The 20,199-nt window shown below is 38.5% G+C and overlaps 2 protein-coding genes across 2 annotated transcripts; one reads left to right on the top strand and one right to left on the bottom strand.

The window, feature by feature from the left end:
* Window positions 1-3,731: 3,731 nt before the first annotated feature.
* On the bottom strand, window positions 3,732-12,178 carry LOC115678163 (protein NRT1/ PTR FAMILY 4.5-like). The gene is made up of 6 exons (XM_030601492.2): window positions 12,095-12,178; window positions 6,519-6,612; window positions 6,095-6,312; window positions 5,537-5,962; window positions 4,892-5,019; window positions 3,732-4,728 (listed from the first exon to the last, which is right to left on the bottom strand). The coding sequence occupies exons 1-6, from the start codon at window positions 12,176-12,178 to the stop codon at window positions 3,732-3,734; spliced, it is 1,947 nt and encodes a 648-aa protein (XP_030457352.2).
* A 4,266-nt stretch (window positions 12,179-16,444) lies between these two features.
* LOC115678195 (flap endonuclease 1-like) lies at window positions 16,445-19,844 on the top strand. The gene is made up of 16 exons (XM_030601536.2): window positions 16,445-16,456; window positions 16,533-16,649; window positions 16,767-16,825; window positions 16,993-17,052; window positions 17,156-17,209; window positions 17,299-17,347; window positions 17,455-17,502; window positions 17,656-17,721; window positions 17,805-17,855; window positions 18,252-18,371; window positions 18,438-18,522; window positions 18,643-18,724; window positions 19,124-19,235; window positions 19,326-19,382; window positions 19,499-19,545; window positions 19,627-19,844. Exons 1-16 carry the CDS (start codon window positions 16,445-16,447, stop codon window positions 19,709-19,711), a joined length of 1,104 nt encoding a protein of 367 aa, XP_030457396.2. The 3' UTR covers window positions 19,712-19,844.
* The last annotated feature ends 355 nt before the right edge of the window (window positions 19,845-20,199 follow it).

The following is a 20,199-nucleotide window of genomic DNA, read 5'->3' as shown; positions in this document are numbered from 1 at the left end:
AAGATGCATAGCAACTTGTTAATTTAATTTGTGGGAGAACAAGACCTCGACTATTATAATTTGTTTCTAGCCTAATATTGTTAATAATTTCAACTTTAGCTCCAGTCTCAATTCTATCCAAAACTTTTTTTCTTATAAAAAATCCCCAACTTTAAATCTAGTCTCAATTCTACCATAAACTTTTTTTTTGTTTCATAAAAAACCTATAGCTTTAGGTCATGTTCTAATTCTACACTAATTTTTTTTTCTCTTTAAAAATCATAAATTTTTACTTGAAACCTAAATCTGCCACTATTAACCCTCCGTCTAAAATCATCCTTAGTAATCCTGCATGGCATTTCCACGTCATTACTCTAGTTTTTCCCCAAATTTTAGATCAAAGAAGAAGTCTTTTGGAGTTGAATTATCACATCTGCCCAAACAACTTCTTCTTGGATCTGAAATTTGAGTAAAAACTAGAGCAATTAGGGTTGGCTTTCTTCAATTGCTCTTACTCTTAAGAGAGTCTACTTTCCATCTTGGTCAGAAATCTTCGATTTTGTGCTTGGCCTTCAATCTATTGTGCTCGTGAGTGTTCCATCTCTCGCTATCAGAGAGTTTGCACTCGGGACACTCAGCTTGGGACGCTCGAACAACTCATGCTTGGGAGTTTTCCATCTCTTGATTGTCAATGAGAAATTTTGGACGGAAGGTTAACGAGGGAAGATTTATGACTCAAGTAAAATTTTGCGTTTTTATGATATTAAAAAATTAATAAAAAAAATTGTGTTTTTTATGAGACTAAAATAATTTCATGGACATAACCTAATGGAGGTTTTTCATGGGACAAAAAAAAAAGTTTTGGATAGAATTGTGACTTGAATATAAGTTGAGGGTTTTCATGAACTCAAAAAAGTTTATGTAGAATTGGGACTGGACCTAAACTTGGGGTTTGTTTTAGTGTATTAGGCCACTTTTTTCCCCAAATTGATTGGCTTATATTTAAATGCAATTGGTATTCATGTCCACTACTTGTATTTTTTTTTACCTTGTCAAGATAATTTAAACATTGTCTAATAAGATGAAGAGTTCCTTTTATTTATTTATTTATGAAAAATGTGTCGAAACTTATCTAAATTCTATCACTTTCAAGTTATTAACGTTCAGGAGTGTCATAATCAAGTTTGATATTTTGTTCTAAATTCTGGACGTAAACTAAATGTCGAAAACATTACATATTTTTGCATTAACGAAACATCACAATACTGTATTTGACATACATTTATACATTTTAGAATTTGACAACATCGGTGTACAACACTCCTACAAAAAACAACACCAAAATAGACAACACTATTATCATAGAAGGCAATGCTTCTCAAGTCCACAAGAAAATGGAGTGACGGCGTGAATGAATAGGGGCACCTGGAAAGGCAGTCTTCTTTGAGCAACACCAACGTTCAAAGTTCAAACCTTGGCCACGGCACTCATGGTTAGAACGCTGCAAGGGTTTGGGTTAGGCAAGATGAGAGGAGAGATAGTTTGATTAGCTAACCATCGACATGAAAATAATATATTCTTATAAGAACTCTTCTAATATGCGACAATAATATGTTCTCGAAACATTTAGGTGCATTGGAGCCTGTATTACATTGAAATAGCATTGACATTTAAGACTCGTGATATCAAAACTTCCCTACTTCTGACAAATTTTAAGGCTTGTTTTATATCTGGTACCTTTTCCTCGAGAGAGGAGTGTCCGCTGAAGTAGAGAAAAGAGGTAGAAGCGTAGCTTCGAAGAGGAGAAAAGGCAGTCTAGATTCGACGGTGAAACTTTATCGGAATTGACTGAAATTTTAGTATGTTGTTTGTGAGATCAAAATCTACAAGTTGATCGATTTTGTTTGTTGAAATCCTTAACCAAATTGTCTCCCAATTTTTTTGGCGGCAATTAGATCTTTATTGCTTCTTTGTATGAATTCACTTTTGTGGCAATGATATATTGATGTGTTACTACTGTGAAGAGCCTCTAGCTGTGTGATTAGAGATGAACTATTGTGTATCTTGCTATTTTTGTTGACTAGTGAAATTTTTCTGAGCAGCCTCATGATTTTTCCCTTATTGATACTTCCACATAAAATTTGTGAGTGCTGTTTTTCTGCTTTGCCTTTTTCTTCAGTACTATGTTTGCTGGTTTGAGGTTGATATTGCTAGAATATCATGACCAGTTGTTGTTGGGGTTAATTTGAGATTAGTTGGCTGAGTTTTGAAAAGATATCGATCATTAACTGGTTTAAACAGATAATTGTTGTCCTTTCTCCGTCCTTTCTCCCCAACATAAAGTAAGGCCAACAAAAGCTGGTTACAACAAAACTTTCACATCGAAACACTCCTGATAAGCGTCACACGGTATGAAACTTGATACGTTGAACGAAAGGATTGGGCAAACCAAAACCTTAGTGAGTGATACTTATTTCTCCACGAGACTGACCACCAACTATGCACATTTTACAAACATTGCTCATTCGAAGAACATTAACAAACCCTATAAAACCAAAACAAACAGAAAATCCTAAACCCGAAACCCCACTGAAAAGATCCTCTCTAGAGCTCTCTCAGCAATCCTGTTGATTGAGTTGTAATGTTCTGTGTTTAATTCGTGGTTGGGCCGGCTGTGTTTTGCCGGTTTGGGTGATGCTTGGAGATCGGGTTTTTACCAAAATCTTGGGTTTGTCGTGATTTTCCAAGCGTTCTGTTTAATCTCGGCTGCACTAGTGTTGGGCTTGCTTTCGGCTTTCCAGTTAGAAGGTTTCAGTAAATTCATTGTTGTACGATAAAAGTATTGGAATTATCTATACTTCAAAATGAAGAAAATTGTCAAAAAAAAAAAAGTCCTAGACGTATTGATCAGAGGCCAATTCAATTCTAAACTTTTCAATCGTGCCAATTTAGTCCTAAATATTTTTTACGATTTGTCAATTTAATCATGAACCTATTATTGAATAGTTGGACGAAAGGACTACATTGGCAAATCGTCAAAATGTTTATAACTAAATCGACAAATCTTCAAAAAATTTAGGACTAAATTGGCACAATTGAAGATTTATAACTGAATTCGCCTCCATATGATAGATTTAAGATTTTTGGACAGTTTTCCCCATTAAAAATGTGAAAAATAGAATAAAATCATAAATTTACACATGTCCGTGGACACGATATCTGTAAAAGGGTTATATTATAAGCAATCGAGGACACTTGGAGTACAAATGACGGATTGAGATCCCTTAAAAGTAGGAGGCTCTCTTTACTTTATCGGATAGTACTAATTGAATTTCAATGAAATGGATGTAAGCAACGAAACTGCGAGATAAAATTTCTCAGAATTGTTGATGGACTATGAAAGTGGAAAGACAGTATAAATTAGCGGAGAAATGAATGAAAATTATGTAAAATTAAAGATTAAAAAGTTGCCAAAGACTTGTCCTTTCACAATTGCGAAGGGCAAATTAGAAATATGAAAGTGAAGAAACACCGCAGAATTTGTGTGAGCGGCTTTTTATTATGTAGAAACCGAAAACAATATTAACATTAACTTCAGAATCCAAGCCAAGTGTGTGCCAATAACCCGCAATCGATTGATCAACAGCACACCGTGCGCAACATAAGCACAACCAAAAATAAAGGCAAAGTAGAGAACAATCTCTTGTTCACAATATGCCAATCTCAATCTTCCAGTTGATTGTGCTTTGCACCTAGTTCACATGATCTCCTTCAACAGCAGCTCCTGTTTTTTCCACAGCATTATAATCTTTAGCGACAGGCTCGGCAGTAGAGGAAACGGGATCAATCACCACGGACCGGTCGTTCTGAGTGGTTAGGTCGGTCGTTGCTTTATTGTTCGTAACCAGAGGCATGCCATCCGAGGCCCCCAGTTTCATCTCTGATTCGTCAGGGTCGTCCGTCTTGTACTTGTACCAATAGGCAGCGATCAGGTATACTCCGAAGTTGAGCGTGCTCAGGATGGCCAAGAACCAGTAGAACAGATCGACATTATTCTTGTTGATGTCCTGCCCATGTAGCCATCCTTGCTTGCTAGGACTGATCTTCTCGGTGACCGAATCGATGATGTTCACAAAGATGGTGCTCAAGAAGTAGCCGAAGGACAGTGAGAGCCAAGTGAACGACGTTGAGAGTGACCTCATCCCGACCGGCGCCTCTCTGTAGAAGAATTCCATCAGCCCGATTAGCGTGAACATGTCAGCGATCCCGAAGATGCCATACTGCAGAGAGAGCCAGAAGAGGCTGATGTGGTGGGAAGGGTTCTTGTTGGCCTCGTCTCGTCGCTTGACCTCAACGATCCCAGCGACAGCCATGGAGATCACGGACAGGACAAGGCCGACCCCAACACGCTGGAGCTGCGTGATGCCTGATGGGTGGCCTGTGAGCTTGCGGGCGAAGGGGACGAATACGAACTCGTAGATTGGGATGAGGATGGACATGAAGAGGAGGGGAATGACTGGGATGGACGGCGTCGGGACGTTGAGGGACCCGAGGTGCGGATTCATGAGTCGGCCCTGTTGGACTGAGAAGGTCTGGAGTTGGGCCATGCATGTGTTCATGATGATGGTGCTGGCCAAGATTGGAAGCATCCTGGTCAGGACTTTGACCTCTTCAACTTGGGTCACTGTGCACACTTTCCATGGCTCCGGCATTGATTCTTTTGGTAGGATTGCTGCTTTGTCCAGGAGCCTTCTCCCAAACATAGGATCAATCAGTCATGTGCATTAATAACTATGGATCGACATTCCGAGCCTTTGGCTCGATAATTATTTATAAAGTGATGAGGCAAACACTAAAAGGGCGTTCGAATAAATCTAACATTCGTCAATCAATGTTGTTTTAACGCGTTTACCTGAATTGGTCAGTGTGAGCGATTTTGGCCACAGCTAAGACACTGCTCTCCTTGTCACTGATCTCATACAAGTCAGCTGAATTCTCCGGTAGGGGCAACTTCCGGTTCTTGATGGCCAGAAGCACAACCTGTCCGATTTTGACAGCAACAAACTAACATACTGAGTTCCGTCCCATAATCTGCCTTTTCATAGGACTAGATATACAGAGATTGATTTACAAGAATGACGCGACGAAATTTTATTGTAGGCTTGAATTCGACCTATTTGGATATCTATCTATGACAAGTATTTAGCTGGACCAAGCAGAGGTGTCCCACTGGATCTCGCTTGATCTGACGGTGTCCAAAGTGGCAGATGCACCTAGTTTTTTCCTCATGTGATTAGAGACCTTATCGCGGTTTGCTACATCGTACAAACCCATGTTATATACTAACCTTTCGTATTCCAAAAGTGTTGCACATGCACCCGGTTCCGGTAACTTTAAATCATCAGATCAAATCCCATGTGGATCTCAACACATAGGTTGATCAGTCGAGATTAATGGGTGCACATGCATCCCGATCGTGCCAAACTTTCTCCCATAGCACCAATCTTTCACTTTGTAACGATTTCTTGAATTCAAGGAAGGAACCCAATAACTTTACCTGCCAAATTCGGAGGAGTGGGCTTTCTCCGGGTCGCTGCAGGCGATAAAACGGCTTTCCCATAGCCAAAACAACAAAGCCAACAAAGCTAGCGACTGTCGCAATAAAGAAACCCCAGTGCCAACCTTTGTTCATGCTGACCCACACAATGGCCGTGACCCCAATGGTGGCACCGGCCGTAATACTGAGGATGAGATAGTTGAAGAAGGTGGCGAGAGCGCTGGCCCCGGTAGGGTCCCTGTGGTCGAATTGGTCTGCCCCGAGGGCGGGGAACGCGCCACGGACGCCACCATAGCCGAGGGCCAAGACGCAGAGGGTGGCATAGAAGTAAATAGCTGTCCCTCCGTGGATGCAGCTTGATTTCCCAACACATGGGTTTGGGTGCAAATGCTGGGAGCGGGCCTCGATGGTTAACATTGCCAAACCCTGCATGCAATTTAGCGCAAATCACAAGGCATTAAGGCATTAAGCTAGACTAAATCATGAATCAAAGCCAATCCTAGAGTTATAGCTGAAATCAAAAGTCACGGTCATCCCAAATGAAGAATATAAGTATACCAAAACTTCGAGGCTTCCGAAAATAAGACAGGTCGAGAATCTGCTCAAGTAGGTATCGGAGATGAAGCCACCAACAATTGTGAGCAAGAAGGTTGAACCCAAGAAGTTGGTCAGAGTGTTAGAAGCGGTCGGCACATCAAAGTGCATCACCTGGTAGAAGTATAGCACCAAGGTCACCAGGTTCGCGATGAACCCCATGTTGTCGAGCCCCGACTGCACTGTCGAGTGAAAAAAAAGAACGTGACCACGTCAAGTCCAGTACACGATGAAAAACTGAAGATGTTTACTTCATCTGCTGATATCGACATAAAAAGATGGTTGATACTTGGCTGCACTTGTATCAATAACATAGCAGGTCCAATAAAATCTCAGATTTTTTAGTAGGGATATTATGAACGGAGTTAAACGCATCGATTGTAATTACCGAAAATGAATCCGGACGCTCGGAATCCTCCTTTTCCTTTCTTCCATGAGCCTGGAGAGTCGTAGCTCATCTTGGTTATAGCTTTCCCCTCCTCCTGCATGAAGGCATCGAATGATCATCATACAAGAGCGAGCGAGCAAGAGAGAGAGAGAGAGAGCGAGCGAGAGAGGGTTGACAGGAGAATTGTAGCTAACCATGGTGGAGACTTCAGGGCTTTGAAGCTTAGCTAGGGAGAGAAAGCTTGAGAGAGAGGGGTGATGCTATTAGCAAGTTGGTGGGCAAAGAACATATAGTGGATCAAAGGCTTTGTATATAACGTTAACGCTTTAAATTGATCGCCAATCTGTCCTCATTTTTGTTCTCTCTCTCTCTCTCTCTAACTTGTATATGTCAAAAGACCCTTTTTTCCCCCTCAGTTAATTTCATTGGACCATTGGTCGTGTGAGATTGGGGAGTCCATCATATGTATACAATATAGTCGACAAGATTGTGACAATTTTATTGAATGGAATGTCTTAGATTTGGCTGGCAGGCGATGGATTAAGAATTTTGCTGGCCGTATGCAGGCATGCTTATTAGCTGCTACAAATATGCTTTGCATGCTAATTGATGAAGATAGTTTCATGAAATACAAAAGGTCTCCTTAAATTGAGTGAGAGTCGGATTCCTTGGCTTTTGAAATGATTTCTACACGTTTTGGTTAATATGTGGTAATTCACATTCGAAAAGCGAAGGATTCTCAGATTGGTTGATTTTGAATGATTGAAATGATTCGATAAAATACGCTATCTTCTAGCTATTGAGAAGTAAAGCAATTATAGAGTAATTTATATAACGCTAAATTTTCATTCGCGTCGTTCTTCAACGTTGCTCGGGTCATGAGTTTCTTATGGAAATGACCTAATAAGAATGAATAAAGTATAAACCTTAGCGCCCAACTCATCATTTGTATCTCCTCGAAACAAAGCGATGGGACGAAAATTTTCATTGGTCCCATCAGCATATCGCAAGGAAATAATACAGCTCTGATATATCCTGATGCTATTGTGATTCTCGAACTCGACAAGAAATTGAGTAGTCATCACTTAGCAGTAGATCTTTGATTCTTTTCTCATTGTTCTCTCCACTAATTACATGTAACTTATTGCCAATTAGCTATAATTTATCGTCCATGTATGTTTATATATGTGTGTGTGAGTGTGTGTGTGTGTGTGTGTGTGTGTGAGAGAGAGAGAGAGAGAGAGAGAGAGAGAGAGAGAGAGAGAGAGAGAGAGAGAGAGAGAACGCAGCATAGGACAAATGGCTTTGAAACAATCGCTGGAGGTTGTGAGTCCACTCAATTATTTGCCATTTATAAAGTGTGTTTTAAGATCAACAGATGATGTTGAGTAATCATCTTGTTTCATGATCACATGTATGATGCAAAAAAAGTGAAATTACACTGGCTTGTACTGAATGATAGCCTGAAAGCTTGTACCTGAGTGATCTTATCCAATTCTCTACTTGTTGGCATATAAAAGTCGTGGATTTGTAGCTTGTAAAGGGGCTTGAAGGGGGGCCATGGAGATAGGAAAGTGTTAGGTTATGTAGTTTCAATGTCGGAGAAATGTTACATGGATGTGCAACATGCATCTATGTTCTATAGAGGACCTAATTGCTAAAAACCTCGGCGCTTGTCCTCTTTGGTAAAGTATAGAGTTTGCGAAGATACGTAATAGTTGTGCAAACCTGGCTCCAATATATGTCAGAATGGAGCGGCCAATAATTTGTTTTGATTGTTCGAGCTGCTTGATTTACAAGAAGTCGGGAGATGATTGGATCTTGTGTCCCATCCTTTAAAAATTAAATTTAAAGAGGGGATGTGTCGAGATCTTTCTCATTCGACATGGATCGGGATGTACTAAAAGAGATACTCGCGTAACACCTGCTAAACTTGTAACGGACTATGATCACTTGGCTTTAGGGTTTGATTAGTTAAGCTAGTGAGATAAAAATTTGAAAGTTTGTGCTTAAGAAATGCGAGATCTCATGTTTTGATTCAATATGTAGTGAACTCTTCGAGCTAGGTCGAGAGGAAGTGGTTTTGCCAAGGATTTTTTTCGGTCTTGACATGGATGATCTGCCTATTTTGATAAGAGAAACAGACGTAATCTGATGTTGAAAGTATCGTACAGCGCTCTTGAGAAGTTCAATGGAACAATTATTGTCGTTGTCAACTTTATTAGGCCTAAAACAATGTTTCATTTTCCCTTATAGAGAAAGTTGATTAGGAGATTATGTCAATCTCCATCTCCAATGGAAGTACATCAAACGCATGAGCCCCGTCGCTCTCAGCTTTGAAAGGGATGGGCCTGGGTGTCTTTCGATCTCAACTATTTTAGTCACATCATAGTAAATGAAGAATTGAAATGTACATATGGCCTCTTTAACTTCATGCTACGAGGAGATAGCTTCTAGATTTCAATAGCTTATTAGGGTGACCCTTGCTTGAAAAGAAAGTGAATCATGCTGTGGATATGGATATAAAGAACAGTGACCTGCCGATTGATTCGAAGTGATACGACAAATTCTTATTAGGTGCTAACTACGTTTCGAAGACACTCGGGAGATGACAATGTAGAGAAGATGCCCCTTACTTTAAAATCTTTCAGTCATTTTCCACCCAAATTTTCATTCCCCTCGTTCTTCCCAATGTCCCAAATAGAGTTAGAGTTTCTTGCATCTCATTTCTCAAGCAATTATCCAAGTCGATATTTCGGGATATTCCCATACCCTTTTTACTCAAAGAAAGTATGATCTGTTCTGATTTCTGTATTTGATTAAATTTAGGCTCTCGAAATTACGACACCTTGTTCGAGACAATGGATGAGAGGTTGCGATGCACTTTTAGATAATGTGTTTGATCTCAAATGAGTAAATTGATTGAACTAAAAAAAAATTGAGAGACTTTCCTTTTGGTCTTCTTTTTCCTTTTTGGATTTGGCCGGATAGAAATGAAATTTGTGTGCAACTGTTATCTTTATCCTATGGTGCATCCCTACTTCATGTTCTTTGCTTCGACCCATCATTTTTCAATTAAATCCAATAATTTGGGACCTTCCCACGCATGGTAACATGCATGAAACCCCACCTTCCACTCCTCTTATCAACTTTTAGCTTTATTTTGTAGATCAATCCCCCCGCTCCCTCAACCTTTTTGTCCTCCAAAAAAGAATGCTCTATAACTTTTGTCAAATCCTAAAGAGAATTGCTTTGGGGTTGGGATAGAGTTCCTCCCATTCCTCACTTTTTCCACATGTAGTTGCGTTTACCCACCTGCGCAATCTCTTTGTTCGTCGAAGAGTTTCGTTCTTTTTTCCAATAAAAGAATAATAAGAGGCAACGACTAGTAACAACCCCTTCTTGTATGTTATCATGAGAGTTTCACACCCTTGCAGGGTATTCAGTTTGAATCATGACTACAACTTAAATGAGGTCTCTCGATCCTAGGGGAAAATTATCCAAAAAATCATAAACATGTTGCATTTTTGTCAATTCAGTAATAAATCTTTCAATTTTGCTAATTAAGTCCTAAATATTTTCACATTTTGCCAATTAAATCTATCTGACCAATTTTAGTTGGAAATTGCTAACATGGACGATGTCGTCTTACGTGGCATAGTCGGCATTGACGTGGATAATTTTAATATTTTTTGAATCTTTTTATTATTTTTCTTCTTTTTTTCTTTTCTTTTTGCTTTTTCTTTCTTTTAATTATTTTACATCGCATGGCCTGCTGCAGGTGAGGGCTTTGTGGCCCTCGCTAGATCTAGGCGAGGGCTAGACCCTCGCCTACAACCGGCGAGGGCTGGTTAGTGACCCTTGCCAGACTTGATAAAAAAAAAACAGGAAAAGAAAGAAAGAAAAAGAAAGAAAGAAGAAAAGAAAATAATAAAAAGTTATAAAAATATTATGAAAAATTGTCCAAGTCAGCGCCGACAGTCCTACGGGGCACTACTAACATCCATGTCAGCAATTTACGATTAAAATTGACCAAATGAACTTAATTGGCAAAATGTAAAAAGATTTAGGATTCAATTGGCAAAATTGAAATGTTTGAGACTGAATTGGTAAAAGTGCAATAATTTTTTGACTTTTTGGACAATTTTTAATTCTCGTATGTTAACATGAGAGTTTCACACCATTGTAGGGTATTTAGTTTGAATCATGACTACTTAAATGAAGTCTCTCGATCCTAGAGAGGTCTCTGGAGTCGAGACTTTGGGAGGAGCGAGTTGGTCATAGTAGCTCTAATGACATTCCAGCGTGAAGAGCACTCTTGGGACTTCGCAAATAAATAGGAAGTGCCTTCACGATTAGGCTACTATGCTCCGTGATTCAAATTGTTTTTAGGTATTCATGGTTTTAGCGCACCACGGCTTTTGAACAAGCATAGTTAGCAATCTGGTTCTGCGCTTCGGAAAATTACATGGTCATGAACCAAAAGGAAGTTTCTTAACTTTACTAGTTGCATCAACACAATTAAAATTCAAACTCGATTTTCACAGAAGTTTGAGAGTAATGCAACGTGTACTAAGGTTTTACCAAGAGCTTTGTCATCATATTATTCTTTCTGTATTGAGTTGTACAATACAGCATTCTAACTCTTCATTAACTGAAGTCCTCTATCCATCCTTCACTATCCTTCTTCCTAAAAGTCTTTCCCACTTTATCAACCAACGGTGTCAAACCAACGTGCTCTCTAACCATAAGTATGGAAAGCTCTCTTTAATCCTTGGCGAGGAGTCCTTCTAGAAAATGTGTATTAAACATATACAGCACATGCATGGCTTGTGCACAACATGTGCACGGTATATGTACGCCAATTCATGACACACTTAAGGCACATGCACGACACACTCAAGACACATGCACGACATAAGGAAATTTTGACGAGGCCTAGGAAAAGAGAGTGTGGCCCAACTACAAAGTGGGGCCGGGTAAAATGGGAGAATTTTAAGAATTCAATGAGTTAAGAGCCCAATTTGAAAGAAATTCACAAAATCGCTTAGGTTTATATTCAATGCAGACACGCAATGCCTAAACAAAATTATCTCTAATTTCTATATATAGAAGAATGCAGTGAAGAATGAGAATGCAACACGATGTAACATTGATGTTATTGTTTAGGGGTCCACCTCTTTGTATATGGACGAGTTCAATCTCTAATTTTCTTATGAGATGAATAAGAAACCTTTGAAGGAAAATTAGGTGTCAAGAGAATAGAGAGAGATGCACATGTCCATCGCCCGCATGAGCTTCGTGTGGCTGTGGTCAATGATGGTGAGGCACGTTTCGAGGGAGGCGAGTGAGAATATCATCCCATCGACACTGCTCACAATATCGACAGCCACCCGACTTGATCTATACCTACTATGACGTATAAAAAAGCAATCACCTTTCCAACTTCAAATTTTCCCATAACAAGAAGAATGCACGTTCAACATGCATGAAAAAGACAAAAATTGATGAAATAAAAAAAAATGAAAAAGATGCTACAAAATTAATTAAAAAAAGAAAATAAAATGAGTGAGTACCTTAGGGAAGGAGGTGAGGAAGCCACAAGAGGAGGCAGGGAAGAACTTGGCGGTGTAGATAGGGAGATCTGAGAGCGTAGCCATCAAGTATTTGGATCTACATCAATGATAAGTTCTTCCAATAATGAAAGGTTTGAAATCACTTTGGCTTTCTGTGCCAAAATTGGACGATGACATGCGGAAACCATCTCAGTTGGGTTAAACATCCAACTTAAATATAGGTAAAGAGATGTTTCCAGCGCGTCGGATTTCTAGCAGCTCTAGATGCACTAGTGCCTCTAAGCTTGGAAGGAGTTTTGTTAAACGCGTCCAAAAGTTCAATTGTAAAGTGCCCTAAGGCCAGTCAAACAAGACAGAGAAGGTGGAACAGATGCGATTGAGGTATTATGTAAGTCCTAGACTCAGAGTCTTTGCACAGACAATTAGAAGCTATCTGGGAGCATCACCAAATTGTAATTGCTTTGCAGGAGTGAAGTCGAATGCCTACTTTTGGAGCAGTGACTGTTTAATTTGATATTTTTTCAATATAATCAACACACATTGGTCTCCTATCTCAAATATTAATGATCGTCCAACACAAAAAAAAAATTACAAATATGTGATTGTAAATACGTGGTCAGTTCGTAGTTGAAAATTTCAAGTTTAAACCAATATTGTTTTCAATAAGAATTTAATGAAGATCTATATTAATAAATACAAATTTATATTTAAGATATGTGATTATCGATATAATTTATTATATAAATAATGACTCTGAAATTTGTGCGACGGTTAATTTTGAATTTAGAGTCATTATTGTTCCTCTTTTATGTTTAGCTAACTATTAATTTGATAAGTTTTTCTACATGAGCATTTGTTTCGCGGAAGATCACCAATTTGGAAAATTTTCTCTAGAAATTGATCGTCTATATCACTTACAAAAATAAATTAACGAAATATATCTTCATCATCAACGAAAATGTTCAAACGTAGAATGTGGTTGATAATGAAAATATTTTCTGTGCATTAATTTTTCGAAGCGATACAAATAAATATACAAATATTTTCCAACCATTGATTGTCCGCGAAATAATGTACTCCTAGTTTTTTTTTTTTGGTCAGCTAACGTACTCCTAGTTGGAACCCAGAAAATAAGAGTGTAATAGAAAAATTTATAACTGTGAAAATTGCTATCAGACTAATCCAGAATCACTTTTAATAAGTATACAAACACTTCGGTATCAATTTGTGAAATTGAATTGATAGATCTTTTCGATTTTATTACAAATTGAATCCGTTCTTTTCCCCAAAGTAGATCAAATTTTAATTATTATCGATTTGTTTACTCATTTGAATATATTTGCACTATGTTCGTGCTGTTTTGCTGGTTTGTTTTAAGCAAGGAATGGATTTTGTTCTACAAGAATCAATTCTTATCTCTACTATTTTAAATATAATTTTCTTACTTTTCTTGTAGCAACGTAATTCATAATTCTTTACTAAAAATATAGCACAGGCCCGGAAGAATAGTGAAAAAAAATTAAATTAGTAAAGAATAATGTGTCAAGATTTGAACCATTTTGGGAATGTGAGCTTAAGTTGTTATAAAATCGAAAAGATCATTCGTGAAATACTTGATATTTTATCTTGCAATCTAATTCGGAAAGTGAAAGATTCACGGATTGCTCGATGATAATATAAATGGACGTAAGTTACGATTTTATCAATTTTTAAGTACATACATCTATAGATAATGGTATATTCACACATGTGCTTTTCAAGAAATCTTTTTTTTATGAAAATTTAAGGTCAAAATTGCTGTCGAGTTTGCTTTAGTGACAGTCGAGAAATAAGTTAAAATAAACATTTTCTTGAAAATGAAAGAATTCGTAGGAAAATGCATATAATTAGAAATATACACTTACCATTTTCTAGTCGATAATTAATATATGTTTGTCGACCGTCTGTAATTATTCATACCCTGTCTTGGCTACGGTTTGAGTCACACCAAAGAATGAAGAGATCAGTGAAGTTGTACGACTTCTTCAACCCTGGGACGCCCCCTAAGACAATACTCATTGGAGATAATCAGCAGCCTGCTCAATCAAACAGCGAGAGCAGACGAGACCTCCATCGACGGTGCGCGAGCACACGCGAATCCAAGGCTGTTTCGTTGCTCGATGTCTCGAGCTCAAGCTCGGTGAATAGCTCCAACTGGCTGTCCTTAGGTGAAGATCTCTGTCTCTCCATGCAAAGTCATGCGTTGCAAAACAATGTCTGTCTCGTTGATGAAGACTTCCATGGTGACCCTTTTACGTTCTGTATAATGGTGGTGATGTTGCAGGTAACAGAAGGTATTCATCTCATCAGCAGTCTGGATGGAGTAGTTCGAAACCACACTTGGAGGGGAAGAGCAAGAGCAAGAGCATGACTAATGCTCCTGTTCGTAACATGAACGTTTCGACCGCGAGCTCGAGCAGCTCGGTAGGCTCTAATTGATTGTCTCTCTCCTCGTGAGAATCGTACAACAGAAAAAGAGAAATATTAATCAGATGCGAGAGAAATTATGTTCTTGTTGTCGATTATTCAGATCACGTCTCCCACTTGTTTTTACAATCAATACGAAACCATCACGTCATGGCTTCGGTAAGATATTTTAGTATGCCTAGGGTTACTCGTTGATTAAAGCACAGCAACGATATTGATACAAATAAGAGAGAAAATGTAACGTCTCAAGAACTTTGAACAAGCATGCCATCGTCATGTCCGATGTATTTCCGATGAATACATCGCCGCCACCATCTTCTTGGCCGTTATTCAATTTTGGTCGTTTCGGTCGAACATCTCGAATTCAACATGGGTTGATCCATCGAGTATCTCAATTAAAACATGAAGAATTACTATTGTCCATTTTCTCTTCCCTACAAACATATGGGTAGAATAGTGCACCTAAGATGAATTATGAAAGGCCTTTCAAATACTCGAATGCCTGTCAATCAATTCATTGATTTCGACCTCTACGTGAATTCAACATTTCCATCCACTCAATTACAAGGAATGAGAAGTTAATAGTATCAGCTGCTGATTTAAGTTTGACAATTTGGAAATCTCGAGAGATCATAAGAGTATGATTATGCATATCACACGAGTCATACATCCAATATGTACATATCACACGGTGCTCTCACAATGTGTCGTAGCGGTTGCTAATTCATTTGGACCTACAACACATATAGAAAGAACCGATTCAATATCTTCCTCTTGAATTATTATATTTATCGGAAATTCGGATATTAAACACATTGATAAAGCGAGATACATGTTATCAATATCGCACTAGATTATGTGTAGCTAATGAAATCGGTAACATCACAATCGACACGAGTGATTGATTAACTGGATCACGATAGTAAAGTAAGCAATACATGAAATACTTCGTCACATGAATCGTAGCACGATAAAGCACAAAAGGGGCAACGTAATAAGAATTCATTAGAAATAATATCGAGTACAAGTTTATTTAGCCTCAGGCCTGTAAATTTAGTCTCCCCGATATTTTGAAATTTTATGTCCAAAAGTTCATCACTAGTACTAAAGAAATAACCAAAGTCTAGTAATGTGCCGCACGAAGGTTGAAGGGACTATCAAAAGGAAAATGGAACAAATGATTCATGAACTTTGGCTTGTGTGTAATGTCGTTTATGGACTTTTAATTTATTTAATATGATCTTCGAACTATTAGTAAATGTAGTCCTTTCAGTTTGCTCAAACAACAAATCAGACGTAATTTTGTGACGTGTATTATTATATGTTGAGTTGGATCTCTAATAGTGAGAAGTCAACATTCCATCCTCCTATCCAATTGCTTAAAACAAGGAAAAAAATTTAGGCATTAACATGTCCATCATTATTTGATGAACATGGATTATTATTTATAATTTGATGTGAATATTCTACGTGGATAATCCACCATTAACTTTTTGTCCCACCGTTCAAATTGAACGTACTAGAAACCACATCAGTAAATTTCGAGTTCTTGAATTAACAGAAGACCAGCATTGAACATTTTCAAGCAACTTATGAACTGGATTGAACATTCATCGATAATTCAAGGATCAAATCGAACAAATTAAAAATTTGAAAATCACATTACACGTTAAATCAAAATATTCACGAACCTTTTTGTAATTCCTCCCAATTCGTAAGCACCCACAAATGCTCCCACTCGCGACACATGCGCGTGACTCCTACACGCTTCACCCCCATGCGTGCAAGCCGCTAGTCTCCAAATTAGGCGGGAATCAGAACAGCTCGAACCCTAGAATTCAATTTCATCCCCAATTCCCACTGCAATTTCCTCTCTCTCCGAAAATGGGCATCAAGGTAACTCGACCTCCGTCTTCTTCAATCCGATCATTTTCATATGTTTGTTAATTGAGTCGTCCGTTGATTTCGATAGGGACTGATGAAGCTACTGGCGGACAACGCCCCCAAGGCGATGAAGGAGCAGAAGCTGGAGAGCTACTTCGGCCGGAGGATCGCCGTCGATGCCAGCATGAGCATCTATCAGTTCCTCGTTAAGTGCTTTTCTTTTTATGGATTGATGCCTGTGATTGATTGCGCGTTTCAGTGTTGGTGGGGATTTGGATTTTGAGTGTTGGTGGTTTTTTTTGGACTTTGATTGGTGGATCAGATTGTGGTTGGGAGGAAGGGGACTCAGATGCTCACCAATGAGGCTGGTCAAGTCACCAGGTACTGCTACTGGCATCGGAATACTTAGTGGAAATGAAAATCCACTTTGCTCAAGTTTCTGTTTTGATGCTTCAGATGTTATTGCTTGGACTCGGTTTTATGTATGTGATCTTTATGCTTGGGAAGTGTTGACTTTGAGCTGCTTTTTTATTTGTCTTCTCGTGTAGTCATCTGCAAGGCATGCTTTACTGGACGATTAGGTTGTTGGAAGCGGGGATACAGCCAGTGTAAAATACTCGTCTTTACCTCCTCTGTTTTCATTGGGATAGAATGCTAAGAAGAATGAAGCTCATCTTTCTCTGAATTACGCTTTACTGTTTGTTACGATAGCTACGTGTTTGATGGTCAACCTCCTGATTTGAAGAAGCAAGAGCTTGCAAAACGGTACTTTATTATTATGTAGCCTTCTATTCTCTCGTTTTTTTAAAGTATCTATGAATACGTTTACTTACCTTTAATGAGTCTCTGAGCAGTTTTTTTAAGAGGGCAGATGCCTCTGAGGAGTTGGCATTAGCCATTGCGGTATACGAGCATCTCTCTCTCTCTCTCTCTCTCTCTCTCTCTCTCTCTCTCTCTCTCACGCACAGAGTACAAAAAGGCTTAGTGAACGCTGCATTTATTGCCTGCAGTCTCAGAACAAGCAAGACATAGAGAAATTCAGTAAAAGAACTGTGAAGGTTTGTCTTTGTTTTGATCACTTCCTTACAGTGCGATGTTTTTGTCCTGTTCTATGTGAAGTTTGATTTTGTCTTTGTTTTCCAGAAAAACCTATCTACATAGCTAACTGGGTGTGTGTGGACTTGTGGTACATGACTTTGATACCCTTGCAGGTGACACAACAGCACAATGAAGATTGCAAAAGACTACAAAGATTTATGGGTGTCCCACTAGTTGAGGTTACTATTCTGTCTGAAAAGTTTGTTCTTTTTTTTATTTCTAACAAAAAGTTTAGATATCAAATTCAGTTTTTGTATGTTAGGCTCCTTCAGAAGCAGAGGCACAATGTGCTGCACTTTGCAAAGCTGGAAAGGCAAGTATCTTCCTGTTTGATCGTCTTCTGATTTAGGATAGTTCATTGTTTCCCATGATAACCAATCGTTTAACTCTATGTAAATTACCATCTTGTTTCCATGATTTAATTTCCTTGTTCACTGAACTTATGCTTGTTCACTTGTCTAATGTCTTCTTCGGCATAGGCACTTGTTTCCTCGAAAGAAGTTTTTACGGGATCCACTGAACTTATACTTTTACACTTGTCTAATGTCTTCTTCTGCGTAGTCTTTTACATTTGGTACGTTCTTTACTAAATCATCTTTGTCCAAGGAATTTTCGCTGACTTTGAATTCCTATCATTGCTTAATTGTTGTGCGGTAACCAGAATTCATCTATCACGAATGGTGTTTTAGATGTAATTTTTGTTTTTCAGGTTTATGCAGTTGCTTCTGAAGATATGGATTCCCTTACTTTTGGAGCTCCTAGATTTCTTCGCCATTTTATGGATCCCAGCTCAAGAAAAGTTCCAGTCATGGAATTTGAAATTTCCAGGGTACTTAGAAAAGTTTATTCATTGCGATTGCTTAAATTTTTTTTTCCTCACTTTCATGACTTTTAGATCTTGGAGGAGATGAATCTGGATATGGATCAATTCATTGACCCTTGCATTCTCTCTGGATGTGACTATTATGAAAGCATTCGAGGTAGACGTGATATTATTGCGGTGCTCTGTTAACTGTTTTATGCTATTGTATATCATTCTGCCCTCTCATATGTTTTAGATTGATGATTTCAGTGGCTTTACTTTGGAATGAATTTATCAGGTATTGGAGGGCTGACTGCTCTTAAGCTCATCCGTCAACATGGTTCCATAGAAAACATACTAGAGAACATAAACAAGCAAAGGTGCTTCTTATTCTCTTATCTTGTCCCCCGACTTGTAAGCAAAATAAGGCAGCAAAGTTTCTCACTGTAATTGTCTTGGCTGCTGATTCCTTCACTTAAAAGAATTATCTCTCAAACTCAGCTGGAGCGGAAATATTTGATCAACACTTTGAAACTGAAAGATCATTTGCCACCAATAGATTTGGGCTGGCAATCAGTGCATCAACCATGCTACTTCATGTGTTGATTTACTATAATACTTTTGTCTATTATGATGTCTGCTTTGTCTATTCTTTCACTCTCACTTGAACAAAATTCGTTTCTCTATCCTTAAGACTCGGAGGTTCTTTGCATTACTTGGAAGTCTTTATTCAGTTCAGTTATCCTTCTTAAGGAAATGTTTGCTTGTTTTTTGAATAGGTATCAGATACCCGATAATTGGCCCTATGGCGAAGCTCGACTGCTTTTTAAGGAACCAATAGTTTCTACGGAAGAACAACCTGAGATAAAATGGACTGCTCCAAATGACGAAGTGGGCCATTTTCATGTTGGGATTTACTTGCAACATTTCACTTTTGAATTCTTGACTCATTTCCAAATTGATTGTTCTTTCCCTTTCAAGGGCTTAATGTCCTTTCTAGTGAATGAGAATGGGTTCAACATTGACAGAGTGACAAACGTATGGCTTCTATCTTCAGTAATGTGTTGGTCAGTTGCCTACTCGAGGAAGTTGCTTCTTTTCCTCTGGAGGAGAGAGCATACATGTTTTCAATGTTGTTTTACCATGTGTAGCAGACGATAGAGAAGATTAAGGAAGCTAAGGATGAGTCATCACAAGGCCGGTAACTAAAGCGTGAATAAATGAAAGTGACTTCCAAAATGCACTTTCTTTCATCCGATGATTCCTCATTTATTTTCTACAGATTAGAATACTTCTTTAAGCCAGCTAAGAATCTATCTATACCTGCTAAGAGGAAGGTATGTCATCTTGATATATTTGAGTACTGAGCACCTAGAATTTACCTTCTTTTAATGTATGTGAAGGTGTAATGTCACACATTGCTCTAGCAAAGAGATGTCTTCAGATGCAACTTTTGATGGATGAATAGTACTCCCTTTAACTCACTTCATAAGCCATTGATTGCCCTAGCAATGCACAAATTTTTAGATCTTTGTGATCATTTTTAAACTGTTGGTGGTAGTGTTGTAAATCAACGGTAGTGTGTTGCCATGCCCCTGCTGCTTATGCCCGATTAGTCTCATATAACTTTACAGATGTACTAATGGTGTTGCATCATTCTATTCATGAAATCAATTAGATAAACAAAAGCACCAGCGTGCTTATACGGATCTGTTTAGAATTTCGGCCTGATTAACAACCATAATTGCAATGGATGACAGGAAAGCAAATGCACACTTCAATCCCCCAATCTGGCGTTCAAGCCTAAAACATGCTCTACACAAGTCTCTGTAAATCTCCAGCACAGGTTCCTTGG

This window comes from Syzygium oleosum, unplaced genomic scaffold, assembly GCF_021117445.2.
Source record: "Syzygium oleosum isolate NSW1041296 unplaced genomic scaffold, Sole_v2.1 Sole_v2.03, whole genome shotgun sequence".
NCBI classification, from domain to species: Eukaryota; Viridiplantae; Streptophyta; class Magnoliopsida; order Myrtales; family Myrtaceae; genus Syzygium; species Syzygium oleosum.
Note: the sequence above shows the minus strand (reverse complement) of the source record. Positions and strands in the feature narration are given on the sequence as shown.

What these genes read in the sequence shown, in the direction of transcription:
- LOC115678163 (XM_030601492.2), bottom strand. Translation starts at nt 12,178, where the DNA reads ATGGCTACGCTCTCAGATCTCCCTATCTACACCGCCAAGTTCTTCCCT. An exon ending in AGCGTCCGGATTCATTTTCG is followed by an intron (nt 6,313 to 6,518) that starts GTAATTACAATC and finishes TTCACTCGACAG; the next exon opens with TGCAGTCGGGGCTCGACAAC. An exon ending in CACTCCTCCGAATTTGGCAG is followed by an intron (nt 5,020 to 5,536) that starts GTAAAGTTATTG and finishes AAAATCGGACAG; the next exon opens with GTTGTGCTTCTGGCCATCAA.
- LOC115678195 (XM_030601536.2), top strand. An exon ending in TGAGCATCTATCAGTTCCTC is followed by an intron (nt 16,650 to 16,766) that starts GTTAAGTGCTTT and finishes TTGGTGGATCAG; the next exon opens with ATTGTGGTTGGGAGGAAGGG. An exon ending in GAAGCGGGGATACAGCCAGT is followed by an intron (nt 17,053 to 17,155) that starts GTAAAATACTCG and finishes TTGTTACGATAG; the next exon opens with CTACGTGTTTGATGGTCAAC.